Genomic DNA, 16,504 nt, shown 5'->3' with positions numbered 1-16,504 from the left:
GTAAACATCGACTTTCTAATGTTACCATTAGAAAAAAATAATGAAAAATAAATAAATAAATAAAAATAAAGGAAAAAAATAGTGACGCAGGTTGCCTAAAACCAATAGCAAAAAATGAATAAACTGACATATGTCTTTATAGTTTTAACATATACAAATATATATTTTTTATATATATTTTAATATACACACACACAAACACATATACATTCTATTTGATATGTTGCCTTAAGACTGTTACATATTTACAAAACTGAAATACTTAAGATGAAAGTATGAAAATTAAATATATCACTTACCAATAAAGATAAGGTTTATCCTTATCAACATTAATGTTATTTAATGGATCCATACGAAACCAAGTATTTAGGGTGAAGCCATTCTGATAAGGCCACTTTGCAATAGGAGGCAATGCAATTGCCTACAAGGCAATGAAAAAAGAAAAGTATCAGCTTAAGAAAATGTGATGGTAACCAAGGCCAAACATAGCCTTTACAGATCAAAAAACAAGGAGGGTATAAATATCAGAAAATCATGGACTTATCCCCAGCCAATACACTTTTTGTATCACCAGTTTCAACATCCAGTCCACTAAACCCTAAATCAGAACTTAAAGATTGCATTAACCTAAGAGATAAAGGAAAGAATTTGAGTCAAGCTGCCCTTCAAGTTTTCTAGACCTACCACTACTCTTCCACTAAGAAAAAGGCAGTCCAACAGATCATTTGTTATTACCTCCACAGTAGGACTGAAAGAGCCCCAAATCACATAGAGTTGCAAACACTAGTGAACCAAATTACAACGGGGGGGAAAAAAAAAAAAAAAAAAAAAAAGTCTTACAAAAGAAAAATATAATCTTAAGTGATAATGAAATAATACTAATTTTTGTTGATCTTGCTACAACTGGTACAAAACACACACTTGAGAGGCTCTAGAATAGCATTTGTCTCGGTTTCATTGTGGACTTCCAGTATCATGCTCACCCAGAATTAAATTAGCAAAAACACTGTAATGGTAAGGATTTTAAAGTCAGTTCCTATCTGAATTTTTCAGTAGTTCAGTACCAAAGATAACACACCTGGAAATAAGCCAATCCATTGCTTAAAAAAACAAAACAAAACACTGGATTTAATTAAGGTCAAGCAAATTTTAATTCAGGCTGTGACTCTGCTTTATGACCCTGAACCATATAACACTGCTGAGGCTCTTTCCACAACAAATTTAATAGCAATAATATCATTTATCTTATACATAGCTTTTATGACCCAAATGAAATAAGAGTTGTAAAAGTTCTAGTTCCTTCTTTGCTTCCTTTCCTACACAGACTATATTCCTAATTGATAATACCCTTCATGAAAATGAGTGATACAGGGAAAACCAAGAAAGATGGAGTAGATAGTCTAAGTCCATCAAAATTCCCTGAATGAAAATAACTCAAAACATACACCCCTAGCAACATATAAGTAAAATTCTCTGTGTGTGTGTGCATGCATGTATGTGTAAAATGTATTACATACTGATAGAAAATATTCACAGACTTCTGGTAAATGGATCAAATATCTAAAAACAGGATGACATGCAACCCTATTGAAGAAATTCAAATCATTTATTAAAACAGTTTAAACATTGTTTTAGCTAGTTTTGTTGATTCTATCAGTAGGACAGTAACTTGATTATATTTCTATTAAAACACTTGGCTCTTCTCACTCCTTAAACTACTATCTACTAGATGCCAGATCAAGAACACTTTTATAACATATATCAAAATATATGTATGTATGCAAACAGAACTATTACATAAATCTGAGAAAACTGATACCTTCTTAGGGACAGTGACACTGTTTTCTCTGCTAAGCACCACAACGTACATTTGATATGTGATCCACTCTAACAATCTGATATGTAAAATTATTAACTTTCATCTGGAAAGAGATTTTTAACTTTATTATTTTTGCTTCAAAATTTTTAATTTTCCCATTTTTGTTTCACAATTTTGTTACAATGGAAAAATATAACCTTAAAAAAAGGGTTAGTAACAAAATATTAAGGAAAAAAAACTAGGGGAATGGTTGATGAACTGAGAGACTACAAGGATACTTATGCACTAATAACCAAAGAGCAAGAAATATTTACATGATCTGTACAACTTATATAGTACTTAAATATGGAAAAAGTGTATTATTTCATTACAGGCTCACATTAACACTCTTCCATGAGAAAGTACTAATATTTTACATGAAGGTAAGCCAAGAAACATTAAGGCACTAGTCCTCCACAGTAAGGAAGTAGAGGATTCTGAAATCAAAACCAGTTTTCTAGTCAAAAGTTAGACATACTCTCTACAATGCTACAATGTTAGATAAAAACGATGAAATCAAGTAGACTGAGAATGTGAATTCTTTGAAAAGAACAACAAAATGCATAAACTTCCAGCTAGATTAATCAATAAAAAAAATCCAGTGTCAAGAATGAAGGAGGAGTGGGGCAGCTGGGTGGCTCAGTGGTTTAAAACCTCTGCCTTCAGCTCAGGTCATGATCCCAGGGTCCTGGGATGGAACCCCACACTGGGCTCTTTGCTCAGTGGGGAGCTTGCTTTCTCTTCTCTCTCCCTGCCTGCCTCTCTGTCTACTTGTGATTTCTATCTATCAAGTAAATAAATAAAATCTTTAAATTAAAAAAAAGAATGTAGAAGGAGGCATCACTAAATATCCTACAAACATTAAAAGGATAAGAAAGATATGATGATAAACTTATACCAATAAAGTCAACAACTCAGATTAACTGGAAAAATTACTTGGAAGACACAAACTACCAAAGCTCACTCAAAAGAAAATAGAAAACCTCCCTATGTCTATTAAAGAAATTAAGTTCATAGTTTAAAACCTTCCCACAAAGAAAACTCCAGGCCCAAACAGCTACAATAGTGAATTCTAGCATACATTTAAGAATAAGTAATACCAAATCTACATAAACTCTTTAATAGAAAGAAAGAAATAATTCCAAACTCATCATATGAGGAATTACCCTATCACCAAACCAGAAAAAGATATTATAGTAGAAAACTACACCCCCAAATCACTCATAAAAATAATTGCAAAATTTCTTAGCATTACATTAGCAAATCAAATCCAGTGTTGGACAAAAATATTAAAACATAGCAACCAACTAGTTTTGATCCCAGGAACACAAAGGTTGGTTTAACACTGAAATATCGATCATTGTAACTCACTGCATTAATAAAGATTAAGAAGAAAATCCATATGTTCACTTCAATAAAATCAGAAAAAGCACTGGACAGAATTCAACACTAGTATCAACACACTGATGATTAAAAAACCTCCCCGTACATAGGAAGAGAAACAGAAGATATTTAAAACTTAACGCTAAAAACTGCAAAACACTGAAAAATCATAGAAAACAAAGATAGAGATATAGTATGTTCATGAACTAGAAGACTCAATAATCTCTCCAAATTGTTCTATAGATTTAACATAATAAAATCTAAATCACGGTAAGCATTTTACAAAAGTTGACAAGTCTATTCACATGTATTAAAATGCTATCTAGAATAGCCAAAGTTATTTTAAAATAAAGATCAAATTTGGAGTATTCACACAACCTGATTTCAAGAACCACTTACTATACAGCTATGAAAATAAAGACAATCTGATATTGGCATAAAAGCAGAAACAGAAGACAAAGGAACCAGAGTTCAGGAACAAATCCACATACCCCCTAACCAGATAATTTTCAAGAAAGGTGCCAAGGTAATCCAATGTCAAAGGACTCTCTCTTTAACAAATGGTCAAGAAAACAATTCAATATTCTTATGCAAAACAAACAAAACTTTAACCTCCAACCTTCCGTCATATCATATTTTAAAAATTCACACGAAGAGAATCACAGACCTAAATATAAGAGCTAAAACAAAAGAACTCTTGGTAGAAAGCGCAAGAAAAAAAGGTCATGACCTTGGTTTATACTAATTTCTTGGATTACAAAAGCATATGCCATTTTAAAAAGTTTAATTGAACTTCACCAAAATTAAAATCTATTTGCTTCGGGACGCCTGGGTGGCTCAGTTGGTTAAGCGGCTGGCTGCCTTCAGCTCAGGTCATGATCCCGGCGTCCCAGGATCGAGTCCCACATGGGGCTCTGTGCTCAGCGGGGAGCCTGCTTCTCCCTCTGCCTCTGCCTGACACTCTGCCTGTGCGCTCTCTCTCTCTCTCTCTGACAAATAAATAAAAATAAATTTAAAAAAATAAAATAAAATAAAATCTATTTGCTTTAAGAAATACTGTTAAGAGGGGCGCCTCGGTGGCTGAGTGGATTGAAGCCTCTGCCTTCGGTTCAGGTCATGGTCTCAGGGTCCTGGGATCGAGCCCCAAGTCAGGCTCTCTGCTCAGCAGGGAGCCTGCTTCCTCCTCTCTTCCTGCCTGCCTCTCTGACTACTTGTAATCTCTGTCTATCAAATAAATAAATAAAATCTTTTAAAAAAAAAAAAAAAAAGGAAATACTGTTAGGAAAGTAAGAGAAAAGCCAGACTGGGCAAAGATATTTGATAATTATCCATCTGACAAATTAAGTTATATACCAAATACATAATGAACACTTAAAGTAATAAAACAACCAACTTTTTTTATCTGAACAAAGATTTGAACACAAATATCACAAAAGATGTAAAAACAACTAATAAACATGAAAAAATGCTCAATAGCATCAGTCATTAGGGCAATATAAAAATTATAACTACAATGATATACCATTACATAACCATTTAAATGCCTCACATAAAAAAGATGGACATTGTCCAGGATGCAGATCAACTGGGATTCTCATACACTATTGATGAGAATGCAAAATTTTCCACTATGGAAAGCAATCTGCCCTTTTTCATGAAATGAAGCAAACACTTAGCATAAAACCCAGCAATTTTGCTTTGTTTCATTTTGTTTTATTTTTTTTATTGTGTTATGTTAGTCACCACACAATATATTATTAGTTTTTGATGTCATGTTCCATGATTCATTGTTTGCATATAACACCCAGTGCTCCATGCAATCTGTGTCTTCCTTGATACCCATCACCAGGCTCACCCATTCTAAAACTCTGTTCCTGGAGTCCATAGTCTCTCATGGTTTATCTCCCACTCCAGTTTCTTCCCCTTCATTTTTCCCATCTCCTAATGTCCTCCATGCTAGTCCTTGTGTTTCACAAATAAGTGAAACCATATGATACTTGACTTTCCCTGTTTGACTTATTTCACTTAGCATAATCTCCTCCAGTCCCATCCATCTTGATGCAAAAGTTGGGTATTCATACTTTCTGATGGCTGAGTAATATTCCATTGTGTATATGGACCACGTCTTCTTTATTCATTCATCTGTTGAAGGGCACCTTGTTTTTTCCACATTTTGGCTATGGTGGACAATTGCTGCTATGAACATTGGGGTGCATATGGCCCATCTTTTCACGACATCTGTGTCTTTGGGGTAAATACCCAGTAGTGCAATTGCTGGGTCATAGGATAGCTCTATTTTTAATTTTTTGAGGCAATTTCACTTGTGTTTTTACTTAAGAGATGAGAAAATATGCCCACAGAAGATCTATGTTCAAATGAGCACAGCAGTTTTATTTAAAATAGCCAAAAACTGAAAACTCAAGTAGTGAGTTGGATAAACTAGTGAATGGATAAACTGTGGCACATCCATAAAATGTAACCAACTCAGAATAAAAAGGAACAGAATAAACTACTTGGAAGCTATAACATGGGCAACCTCAAAAGCAGTACAGTAAGTGAAAGAAGGCTGACGGAAAAAAATTACATACTGTATGATTTATTTGAAATTCTAGAAAAGGCAAAATCATAAAAGCACAAAATAAATTGGAAGTTGCAAAGGACAGAAGCTGGACAAGGGACTGGTCAAAGACACACAAGGGAACCTCAGAAAGTGATGTAATTGTTCAAAATCATGACTGTGATTATAATTATAAACTTTAAAACGCATCAAATTATACTTTTAGATGAGTGAATTTTATGTGAATTATATCTTAACAGAACTAAATTAAAAATAAACACATGTATTTAAAACTCACCGCAGCACTACAACCAGGGAAATTGAAAAAAGTATCAGGACCATGTCTTTGTGGCATCTGATTAAGAACTGATAATAATTTTACTGCATGTCTTGGCTAAAGAAACAAGAAAAAGAAATGTCACTGTACAAATTTAGCAAAAATACCCAATATATCATGTTAGACACTAGACTGTTTTCTAACTAGAGAGAAATTAATTTTACATCATTTACTAAACTCTTTAAGGAGAACAATTTCCATTACAAATTCAAGTTTATAGCTCTCTAGAGACAAATTGTTGAGCATTAAGTATTAATGCACTAATACTGAGTACTTTTCCCTCTGACCACAGCTTACCCAGATTCCACTTTCTCCTCGAAGCATGCTGAACAAAAGCTTCAACTCCTTGACAGTGATGCTGTAGCTGGCAAGAACCCCCAACATATCAACTAGAAGATCTTCAAAGGAAAATAAAGTTATTCTGAACTCTAGTCATGAGCTGCCATCTGTCAAGGTAATACACTTTTTGAAAGACAAAAGTTATCAATTCTCATTTCTACACACATATTTATCTAAACGTCCTCATGAATAGTCACTCTAACAATTTTTAGGTCCTCAGATAGCCAAACACACTGTATGCGAATTTTAGGACTTTCTCCCCATCAGATTTACCATTACAATTGTTTCATTAGAAAATATATAAAATAGATTTTATAAATTCCCACAATACATACACACATACACACACACACACACACACACACACACACCTGCTATATGCAGGGAAAGGAAAGCAAAAATACACAAAGGTACAATGATTTAACGTTGTAAATTAGTTGTTTTCAATAAAAAAGTGAGAGTCGACCATATTTTATTTTAGATTTATCTATTCTTAATAAAATATATTCTTGAAATATTCCTTGCCCCATTAACAATTCCTTGCCTGGCATTATTCCAAGTAGTTTACAGTTATTAAGTACACAAATCTTTGTAACAGGCCTATGAATAAGTACTATTATTAGCCACTTCCTAAAATGGGGAAAGTGAGACATAAATAACCTAATCACCTTTTCCAAGAACACACTCTGCTAAGTGGCTGGGTCAGGATTAAAGCCTAGGCTGTATGGCCCCAGAGACTAGTCTCTAAATCAAAGTATCACTTAAACACATTACTAGTGGTATCCATTCTGCTCATGTGTTTATGTGCATATAAGAGACACACCAGCTCACCAGATAATAAGAAAATTATACATTTAATCTATTGTCCTTGATTTCTTTCTCATCTAGACACTGTGAGTAGTACTTCTATCAATCATTCTTTGTAAGAAATTAAAGATCTGAATATTTATACTTCATTTTCTTACTCTAAAGCTCTTCCTAAGGATTAGAAATACTATAAAAAGAATTATAATCAATACACATATATATTCTAAATAACGTATCATTAATTAGTTTAAAAAAAAGTGAGTTAGGGTAAGTTTAAATAATTAGTTACTAATTAGTATCACAAATTAATACCTGGCATTTGAAAGTTTAAAGTATTTATTATGTACCCATTTCAAAACAGAAATTTCAAATGGTTATTTTCATCAATAAATAATTGAATAATCTTGGTAAATGCCACAATAAGTAAGCAATCCCTATGATTAAACTGTCACTTTTTATATGCCATTTTTGAGAGATCTTTTAATGAAACAAAGTGTTTCACCACTCAATAAAAAAGTTTATAGTTACTACATATCAGTCAGAAGATTTTTTAAGAAAAAAGTCTACATAGAAATCAAGCTCCTTAAAGCCCTAAGTTAGTAAGAAGCAGTTTCAGGCAATTAGCTGCAATGGCAAATTCATAGATATCTTAACATTTACCTACAAATACTTTCCTAAAAAATTAAACTTCTTTTTCTAAAACTTTATCCCATCTTCTTTGTGGGTCACAAAAAGTAGCCTATTAAATTCATATTTAATTACACAGTTATTAAATTTCTTACTTATTGTATATATAACATAACAAGTAGCTCAGTTTAATTTTTTTTATAACAGGTGTTTTTTTCTGAACAAAATTTTTAAAGAAGAAAAAAGACTCAGACTATGAAATTCTCTTATCAATTTAGTATATACAGATATTTACTACCTTCTAGTAAAGCCTATAAGTACCTCTGAACATGACATGGTATAAATATCAAGAGTGAAAACTTAGTCATGGTTTTTGGTACTTCATTACTATGTTATATAAATTTTATTTTCTCTACTGAAAAGTAAGGTAGATGTATTTATTTGGCATTTATTCAATGATAAAATAACAAAAAGTGAAAGTTTGTGTTACCAGTATTATTATTGAAAAGCAAAGATAAGAGAATTAAGAAGCTTTATATAATAGAAAACATGAACATACGAACTTTTGCAGTACTAATCAAGCTTACTATCATCTTATATCTCAAAGCTTATGAATTATGTACCAGTAAATTACCATGTATGTAATTGTGGCTCATTTTCTAAAGTGCACTTTATAAAGTGGTAGCCACTTTATTTCAAAAAACAAACAGGCAAACAAAAAAACTTCAGGGATTAAACCCTGATATGAGGACTCAGAGATCACATGATATTCTATACAACATGTAAGCACCAAACATAAAAGCTTATGCAAATAAATTCCTGTTAAACAGTGCTAGAATTTACAGAATGGTTTACAGATGGTACATATCATCATTAAAAGGTTTTAAGTTTGAACTTCATTTTTCATCAAGATAACCATTAATAACCAATATAGAGAATGCTAAATCACTCTAGAGAGAGATACCACCTTGAAAGCAATCAGAAATTATTTTAATATAGCTCTATAAGAAAAACAAAAATGTTTAAATATTGTTTAAGAGACATTCATCTTTAACTAATTCTTCACTCCATTACTTCTTAATGTTTTGTTCTACTAATATTAAAATTAATTATGCATAAATCAAAATACGATAGAGGATTCTCCAGTATCTGAACTACTTGTTAAGAATCAGATATGAGATTGTGAGGAATCATATTAGCACTTTTAAAATTATGAAAACTCTTTTATATCAGAAGAGACATATGCTGAAGATTCATGGCTTAAAAGAATGAACATTTTAAACACTAAGCTTATTTTCTGGGAATAATGTTGCTCTGAGACCATATCTTTCAAAATATTTCTATTGAAGTGCATCTAACAATAAAGGAGAATGAACTTGCAGGGAGATAAAGGATTGGCAATGAATAATCATAGACTTCATATTTGAAGTAACACATAACAAGGACGAAAATTAGTATTTTTATCTTATCCAGGCAAATTTCATGCTGTATTCTATATCTGTTTAATACAAAAGTTTCTCTAAAGAATATCAAAGTAAAATGGAGATACTTTCCAAAAATTCAACACACTTATCCTAAAGACATTAGTTCCTCCTGTCATAGTTCCATATATGCAAAACTGAAAAGCGTGGAGCTTGAAGTTGGTAAAGTGCACATAGACAGAATTGTAATACATATTGTAAAATTTTAATTATGTAAAATTTAACTAAGTACTATGTTAAAAGGTACTGTTTATTTTTCTGATCGATTTCGTGGTTATTTATTCCATGTAATGAGATTTTCTAAAACCTGGAAAAGCAAAATCAGAATTATGCTTGTCTAATAAAGAAAAAGGTATTTTCCATTCTTCAAGTTTTCCCTTAATATACATGGCAAATTTTCCATACATTTCTACTATCTATTTTAAATCAAGTTAGCTCCAACAAATCCATATTACCAATAGAATATAAAGAGAAGTACGTGACTCTTGATAAACACTTTAAGTATATTATCCTGTCAGATAACCTCATACCTGCTATCATGTCATCTACAGCACTCATTTTCAGCAATACTTGTTCAATTAGCCCAACTTCTGTGCTAGTCTGTAAATTCCGAACACTTTTTCGTAAAATGGCTGTAAACATGCTCCATATTTCTGCTTGACATGTTACATCACAGTGCTCCAAAAGCTCTGTCATGCATGTTATACTCTCAGCATCCTGGATAATAAAGTTCATCTCCAAGTCAAATTCTCCACCAACCAGCTGAAAATAAACAAAAAGAAACAATAACTAATGATAACATGAGAGATTATTTATAACAATAAAATAAAAATAATAATTCAACCTGCATGATAGCATAGCTACTCTAAAACATTTCAAGTTTTCTAGTCAAACACTACTTTTAATAAAAATTTGAAAGCTACGGATTAAGGGTGCTATAAGAACGAAAACTAGCAATGTCTAGTTTTTTAAAAATGGAAAAGGATAATTTCAAATCAAATGGAGCAAAATGGTGCAGAGGACTACTGGATAGGATTCAGGACAAATTCCTATAAAAGAGAATTTGGCTCCAAAAAGTGATAATCATTAGAAAATGCAGAACTCACAAAGGATAAATTTTAAGACATGAAGTTCATTTTCTTTTGTGATATTACTAGACTAACAAATGAGATGTAACAGAAAAGAAACAAAGGGCCTAATAACCATGTACAGAAGATAAAGAAATATGACTGATACTAGCAAACTTACAGTAAAAATTCAAATGATAGAATCAATGTTTAAAATGTTTAAAATATACCTACTATCTTATAATATTTTACTTTAAAAATTGTGAACTGATATACAAAGATGATTTAACAGCAATGTATTTGACTTGTGGCATTACAACAAGTGAGTCAAAAGTATTACTGTCCTCTGTATCTAAGAATTCGGTTTGTTTATTCCTTTGTTTTTTGTTTATTTCACATCTGCCTCAGTTGCCAGACAGATGGTGAGCAAGGAGATGGGCCAAATAGATAAAGGGTATTGAGAGGTACAAACTTCCAGTCATAAAATAAGTAAGTCAAGGAAACGAAAAATACAATAGTCAATAGCCAATAATATTGTCAAGATATTGCGTGGTTACAGATGGTGACTACAATGTGGTTAGCATTGAGAAATGCACAGAATTGTCGAATCACCATGTTGAATACCTGCAACCAATAAACACTGTACGTCAACTCTACTTCAACAGTAAACTTAAATAAAAACTTTTTAAAAAGTATTACTCTTTCCTACTTTAAGTACAGTGATAGACAAATATTCATAGAATAAAAAATTAATGATATTCTTATTCTCTATTGTTCAAATCACACATGACATATTAATTATATTGTTATAAGTACTATTCTTAATGAAGAACATTGAAAAACTAGGCATCTTTCTGGTCTATAGAAGAAAATTTAGGAAGAAAATAATAGCCACATACAAAATACCTAATAAATTTGAAATCATACATGCATTATTCATTCATTCAGTAAATATTTTATTTATTAAAAATTAGAAATTACTGTTCAAGGAACTAGGGATATATCTATGGACAAGAAAAACCCCATGTGCTAATAGTGTTAAGTTCCAGAAATAAAGATGTGTGTGCGTATACACACACACACACACACACACATACACACACGTGTGTATGTATGTATATATATATGTATGTATATATGTGTCTATATATATATATAGACACACACTCTACCTTATTCCCCCAAAAGTTGAAATTGGTTCATAAGTTACAGAAAGCATAAAAGAAGATATAAAGTAGTCAGGAAAATGGAAATAAGGGGGAAATAAAATTAGGGGCAGATAGGTAACAGAAATTAGGTTCACGAAATAGAATTTTTTATCAAAGAAAAATGTTCATTATAAGGGTAGATATATGGGATAAATATAATTAATAATAATAATAATAATACCATAAAGTAAGCTTACATACCACTTAGCACTATTCTAAGGGCTTTTCATATATTAAATAATTCCTAACAACTTATGAGAAAGGACCTATTATTATCTTCATTTTACAGATAAGGAAGAATAGGCACAGAAAAGTTAACTCAGAAAAGATCACAAAACTAGTAGATAGAGGATCCAGGATCAAAACCCAATAAGTCCATCTTCAAACAAGTCCATACAAGCAATAATCTCATTTAAGAATATTTTTAAAGTCTTCAAATTTAAGAATTTAAAAACAAAATATCCTCAAATTTTAAAATTATACTCGGTATTTCTCTCTGTAAAAGCTGTAAAACTCAACTATATGAGAAACTAGCCCTCATCCTAACTCTGACTTTTTTTTTTTTTTTTAACTGACCTAGATATTCTCTTGGGTTAAAAGCTGGTTTTACCTCTGTGTATGAAACAACTTCAACTCCTCTTACTATTTCGGTCTTATTAACAAAAAGAGCTACGAGAATGGTTAAGAGATTGTTTCTGAATTCAGACTTCCTGGATTCAGATTTTAGCTGTACCACTTACTGTGTGACCTTAATGACTCTACTTCTCTAAGTCTCAGTTACTTTATCTAAATATGGGAATAAGGGACGCCTGGGTGGCGCAGTTGGTTGGATGACTGCCTCCGGCTCAGGGCGTGATCCTGGAGTCCCGGGATCGAGTCCCACATCAGGCTCCCAGCTCCATGGGGAGTCTGCTTCGCTCTCTGACCTTCTCCTCTCTCATTCTCTCTCTCACTGTCTCTCTCTCTCAAATAAATAAAAAAAATAAAATCTAAAAAAAAAAAAAAAAACAAAAAAAAAAAACCCAAAAATAAAATAAATATGGGAATAAAAGTTCCTATCTAACAGTGTTGTAGTTATGAGGATTAAATAAAGTAATGGCGTTTAGGTGCTTAGGAACAAAATTAGCCATGTAGCTAACATTCAGTTGAGATTAGCTATTAGCAGTTCTCTTATGACCCTAACTTTAACAACAACAACAACAAAAAGTGGTCATATAATCATGTATGTCTGAAGTACCACAAAATTAATAGCTTGAGCCTTATGTTTCCAGCAAGTTAAACTATTGTGGATCATGTACTCTCTAAGATATTAACTGTAGATTTATAAGAACCAACTCAAACATCTTTTCACCATACCATGGTCTTATCAAAGAACTGGTGACTTTTCTACTATTATATGTCCAACTGACTTGGGTCACTACTTAAGACCCTTGTAGACCAATGGTTAGTAACTCAGAAGAGATGCTCTAAAAGGGAACCATATAGAGTGGGAGGAAAAAAAAAAACAGGTTTGAAAATGATGTGGACAGAACTAATAAAAGGAGATAACTAAGGTTTAAGCCTACATATCTCTGAATAAATGTGCGTAAGAATTAGTATATACTAAAATGGGAGAATATTGAAGAATTTTTTAGACTAATCTCCAAAATGAACTGTAAGTGCTTCCATAGAGTCTGGCATAACCAACAACCATTATGTAATGTGTAAATAACAGAGATGGGTTCAGTTAGAAGGAAAAAAAAGTCTGCTTTTAAAGGAATCAACAATTAATATGTATATCTCTAACAATGAGTCCTCTGTTTTAGGAAGCTTACGGTTTCATCTTTCACAGTTAAAAAACAATGCTCCTTTCTATGCATCATTTAATTACAAAAGAGTACAGTTTGGATTTCTGACTTCTTTGCCAGAAGCTTCAAAAATATTTATTGTAGATGTTGTAGTGACCTGTATTTTCAGATGTTCTTTCTAACCTCACTGTAATTTTTAATACTTTAGTGTTAATAAGGTTAAATACTTACAAAACTATCATTCCAAGATTAGAGAAATATTTATTCCCTACTTATAAATGAGTGGTTTCACATTTACCAACTAAAGCACATAAGAAAAAGTAGAAATAACTGGCTTTCATTATTTAAACTATTCTCTAACAATCCTTTGAGAAAAATGCATAATTGTCTTCATAAAAGTGAAAATAAATGAGGTTAAACAGCACGAACAAGGTCACATATAAGTAAAATGACAGATCCAGGAGTCTAATCTAGATGAAAAATGAACCTAAATACCTTCCTATGAAGTTAGAAGTATAGACTTAAAAATAAATAAATAAATAACACAAGGCGTATCATAGTAGATCTACAAAGAAATCAGTGTTGTATGAACTGCATGTGGAATAAAAGAAGAGAAAATAATTTCTATGGGTAAGAAATAAAACACCCAGAGGTAGTAAATAAAATTTTTAAAAAACAACTAATTCATGAGAGACTATGGACTCAAAAACAATCTGAGGGGTTTGAAGTGGCGGGGGGGGGTGGAAGGTCAGGGTACCAGGTGGTGGATATTATAGAGGGCACGGATTGCATGGAGCACTGGGTGTGGTGAAAAAATAATGAATACTGTTTTTCTGAAAATAAATTTTAAAAAAACTAATTTATTTACGGTTATTTCAACAAGAAAGTAGAAGACTTTGAAGGCTCAATTATAGGAAAATTAGCAATAAACACTAAAAAAGAAAACTCAGGGGGCAACCTTTAAAAAGCAAAAAAGCTGAAAAAAAGAAGTTAAAATCACTGTTACCCTAATATAAAAGAGATTTATAAATCAATTAAGACTTCCTCTAATTATGAACATGTCACTGCAATACTCTATTTGTACAGTTAAGAGAGTTCTTTTCTTCTAGGCCTTTTTCTTAAAATTCTAAAAGGATGGTGAGTGCTGTGAATTGTGTAAGAAAGACTGATGAATCACAGACCTATACCCTTAAAACAAATATTATTTGTTAATTAAAAAAAAAACTGTGGTGAAATACACATAACATAATATGTATCATTTTAACCATGTGTAAGCATATAATTTAGTGTGAATACATCCACAATGGTTTGATGTTGTTACAGTCTGAAAATCAAAACTTTTTAACTGTAACCTCCAAATCAAAATCTATCTATGGGAAGAAGGAAAAGATAAACCAAGAGTAAAAAAAAAAAAACGAGTGGAAAATGATGGAATAAGCAAAGTTGATTAAAACTAAGATTTTTTTTTTTTTACTCACACTGTAGTTTTTCTATTTTGTTTTTGGTTTCATAAAGTCATAAAGCACTATCCTAAAATTAAAAAAAAAAATTCTAAAAGGTATTGCCACTATAAGAAAAGTGGTCCACCATGGTGCTTCCTACCCAAGAATTGGTCATAGAGGAATTTATATAAAATAAATACCATAGCTGAGCTTTTTAAATGAAGTTACTCTTATTTACATAAAGAAGTAAAATTTACTATATAAAAAGTTAGAATATAAAATCTAACTGACTTGGAAAATACCTTCTGAAAGGACTAAGTTTGTAATTACTAGCAATTTAAGTATCTTTTATCTTTTTAAATATAGAGTTTTTAAATGCCTTTATTTTGAAATCTTAGATTATTAGAATCATATGAGATAATTCTTTTTCATTAATTAGATCAAACTGGGCAATTAGTAACCATTTGGATTTCTTTGCAACTTATCCTTCTGGATAAATTCTAAACTAGATAACACTGCCTATAAAGTCACAATTTAACGCCTCAGCTCCAGCTTCCTCTACTTCCCATTTGCTAGCTACAGTCATAGGAATACTTCTGCACTGCACATCTCTCACTTCATCTAAAACTTTTCATATATATTATTCCCTATACGTGACACAGAATTCTCTTCCAACCTTTACATTTGTTAACATTGTTAACATCCAGTAAGCCTCCAAATACCAGTTTAGATAGCACTTAATCCAGAAAGCCTTCCCAGAACCCACAGTTTGCCTTTCTCTGAATTCCCAGTAACACCCATGCACACCATAGCAATCATGACATAATACCATAGATGTTCACAGGTATCTTTCTATCCCCCACATTAGTAAACTTTGTTAGGGTAAGGACCATTTCTAACTACCCCCTTCATCTTCACATAAGCACAGTGACAAGCCAATGAAAATTATTCAGTGTTTAACAAGGAATGGGAAGATGGCAAGATGGGAGTTCAGGAGGGTGGAGCAAGAGGGTCTGATTCATGGCCAATCACCAAGTTTTAAGCGAGATTATTCAAGTTTTTCCCCTTCAGTAATGAATGCCCTTACTGCCACATAACTTTTTTAATGTTCCACTGGGGATTACAAAGCCAGAGATACTTTCTCTTTCCTAATTATGTCTTCAGCTGCCTTAATTTTTCTTCTATTATTACTTGGAAAATATATAAGGTTTAATAAGTAAAATTCAGAAGACTTGTACACTTGACTTAGTAAAGCACTAAGTATACTATAGTGTATGTATACTACATACAATTTTTAGTTGTTAAAATCAGGCTTAATCATATTTCCACTTCCAGTTTCTATTTTCAAGTGAAATCAGTTTAAAACATCTTCCTTTGAAAAATAACACCACCACCAAAAAATGGCAGAATTGGAAACTTTAAGGCTATGTTCTCCCTAAAAAACTAATAAGCTGACAAAAACTGTCAAAATCAACTTCTGAAAAATTCTGGAGTCAAGACAAAAATGTACACCAGCCAGGGGAAGAAGTAGTGAAGAAGAAGCTATTATTCTTTGTCCCACCTATAATCCCCCAAACCCTGGAGGGCAATAGTCATGAGGGCAGCATCCTG

The 16,504-nt window shown here is 32.0% G+C and overlaps 1 protein-coding gene across 8 annotated transcripts in view; it reads right to left on the bottom strand.

Annotated features, from left to right (window-relative positions):
• Positions 1-16,504, bottom strand: part of NBEA (neurobeachin) — a 667,980-nt gene that overhangs the window by 577,694 nt on the left and 73,782 nt on the right. For all 8 annotated transcript variants that reach the window (XM_044249587.1, XM_044249579.1, XM_044249580.1 and 5 more), the window contains exons 2-5: positions 9,920-10,151; positions 6,433-6,533; positions 6,097-6,192; positions 300-421 (exon numbers count right to left, since the gene is read on the bottom strand). In XM_044249587.1, the coding sequence (XP_044105522.1) occupies positions 300-421; positions 6,097-6,192; positions 6,433-6,533; positions 9,920-10,151 (551 nt within the window). The remainder of the gene's footprint in view (positions 1-299; positions 422-6,096; positions 6,193-6,432; positions 6,534-9,919; positions 10,152-16,504) is intronic.

This window comes from Neovison vison, chromosome 5 (genome assembly GCF_020171115.1).
Source record: "Neovison vison isolate M4711 chromosome 5, ASM_NN_V1, whole genome shotgun sequence".
Taxonomy (NCBI): domain Eukaryota; kingdom Metazoa; phylum Chordata; class Mammalia; order Carnivora; family Mustelidae; genus Neogale; species Neogale vison.
This window is presented reverse-complemented; position numbering and strand designations above follow the sequence as displayed.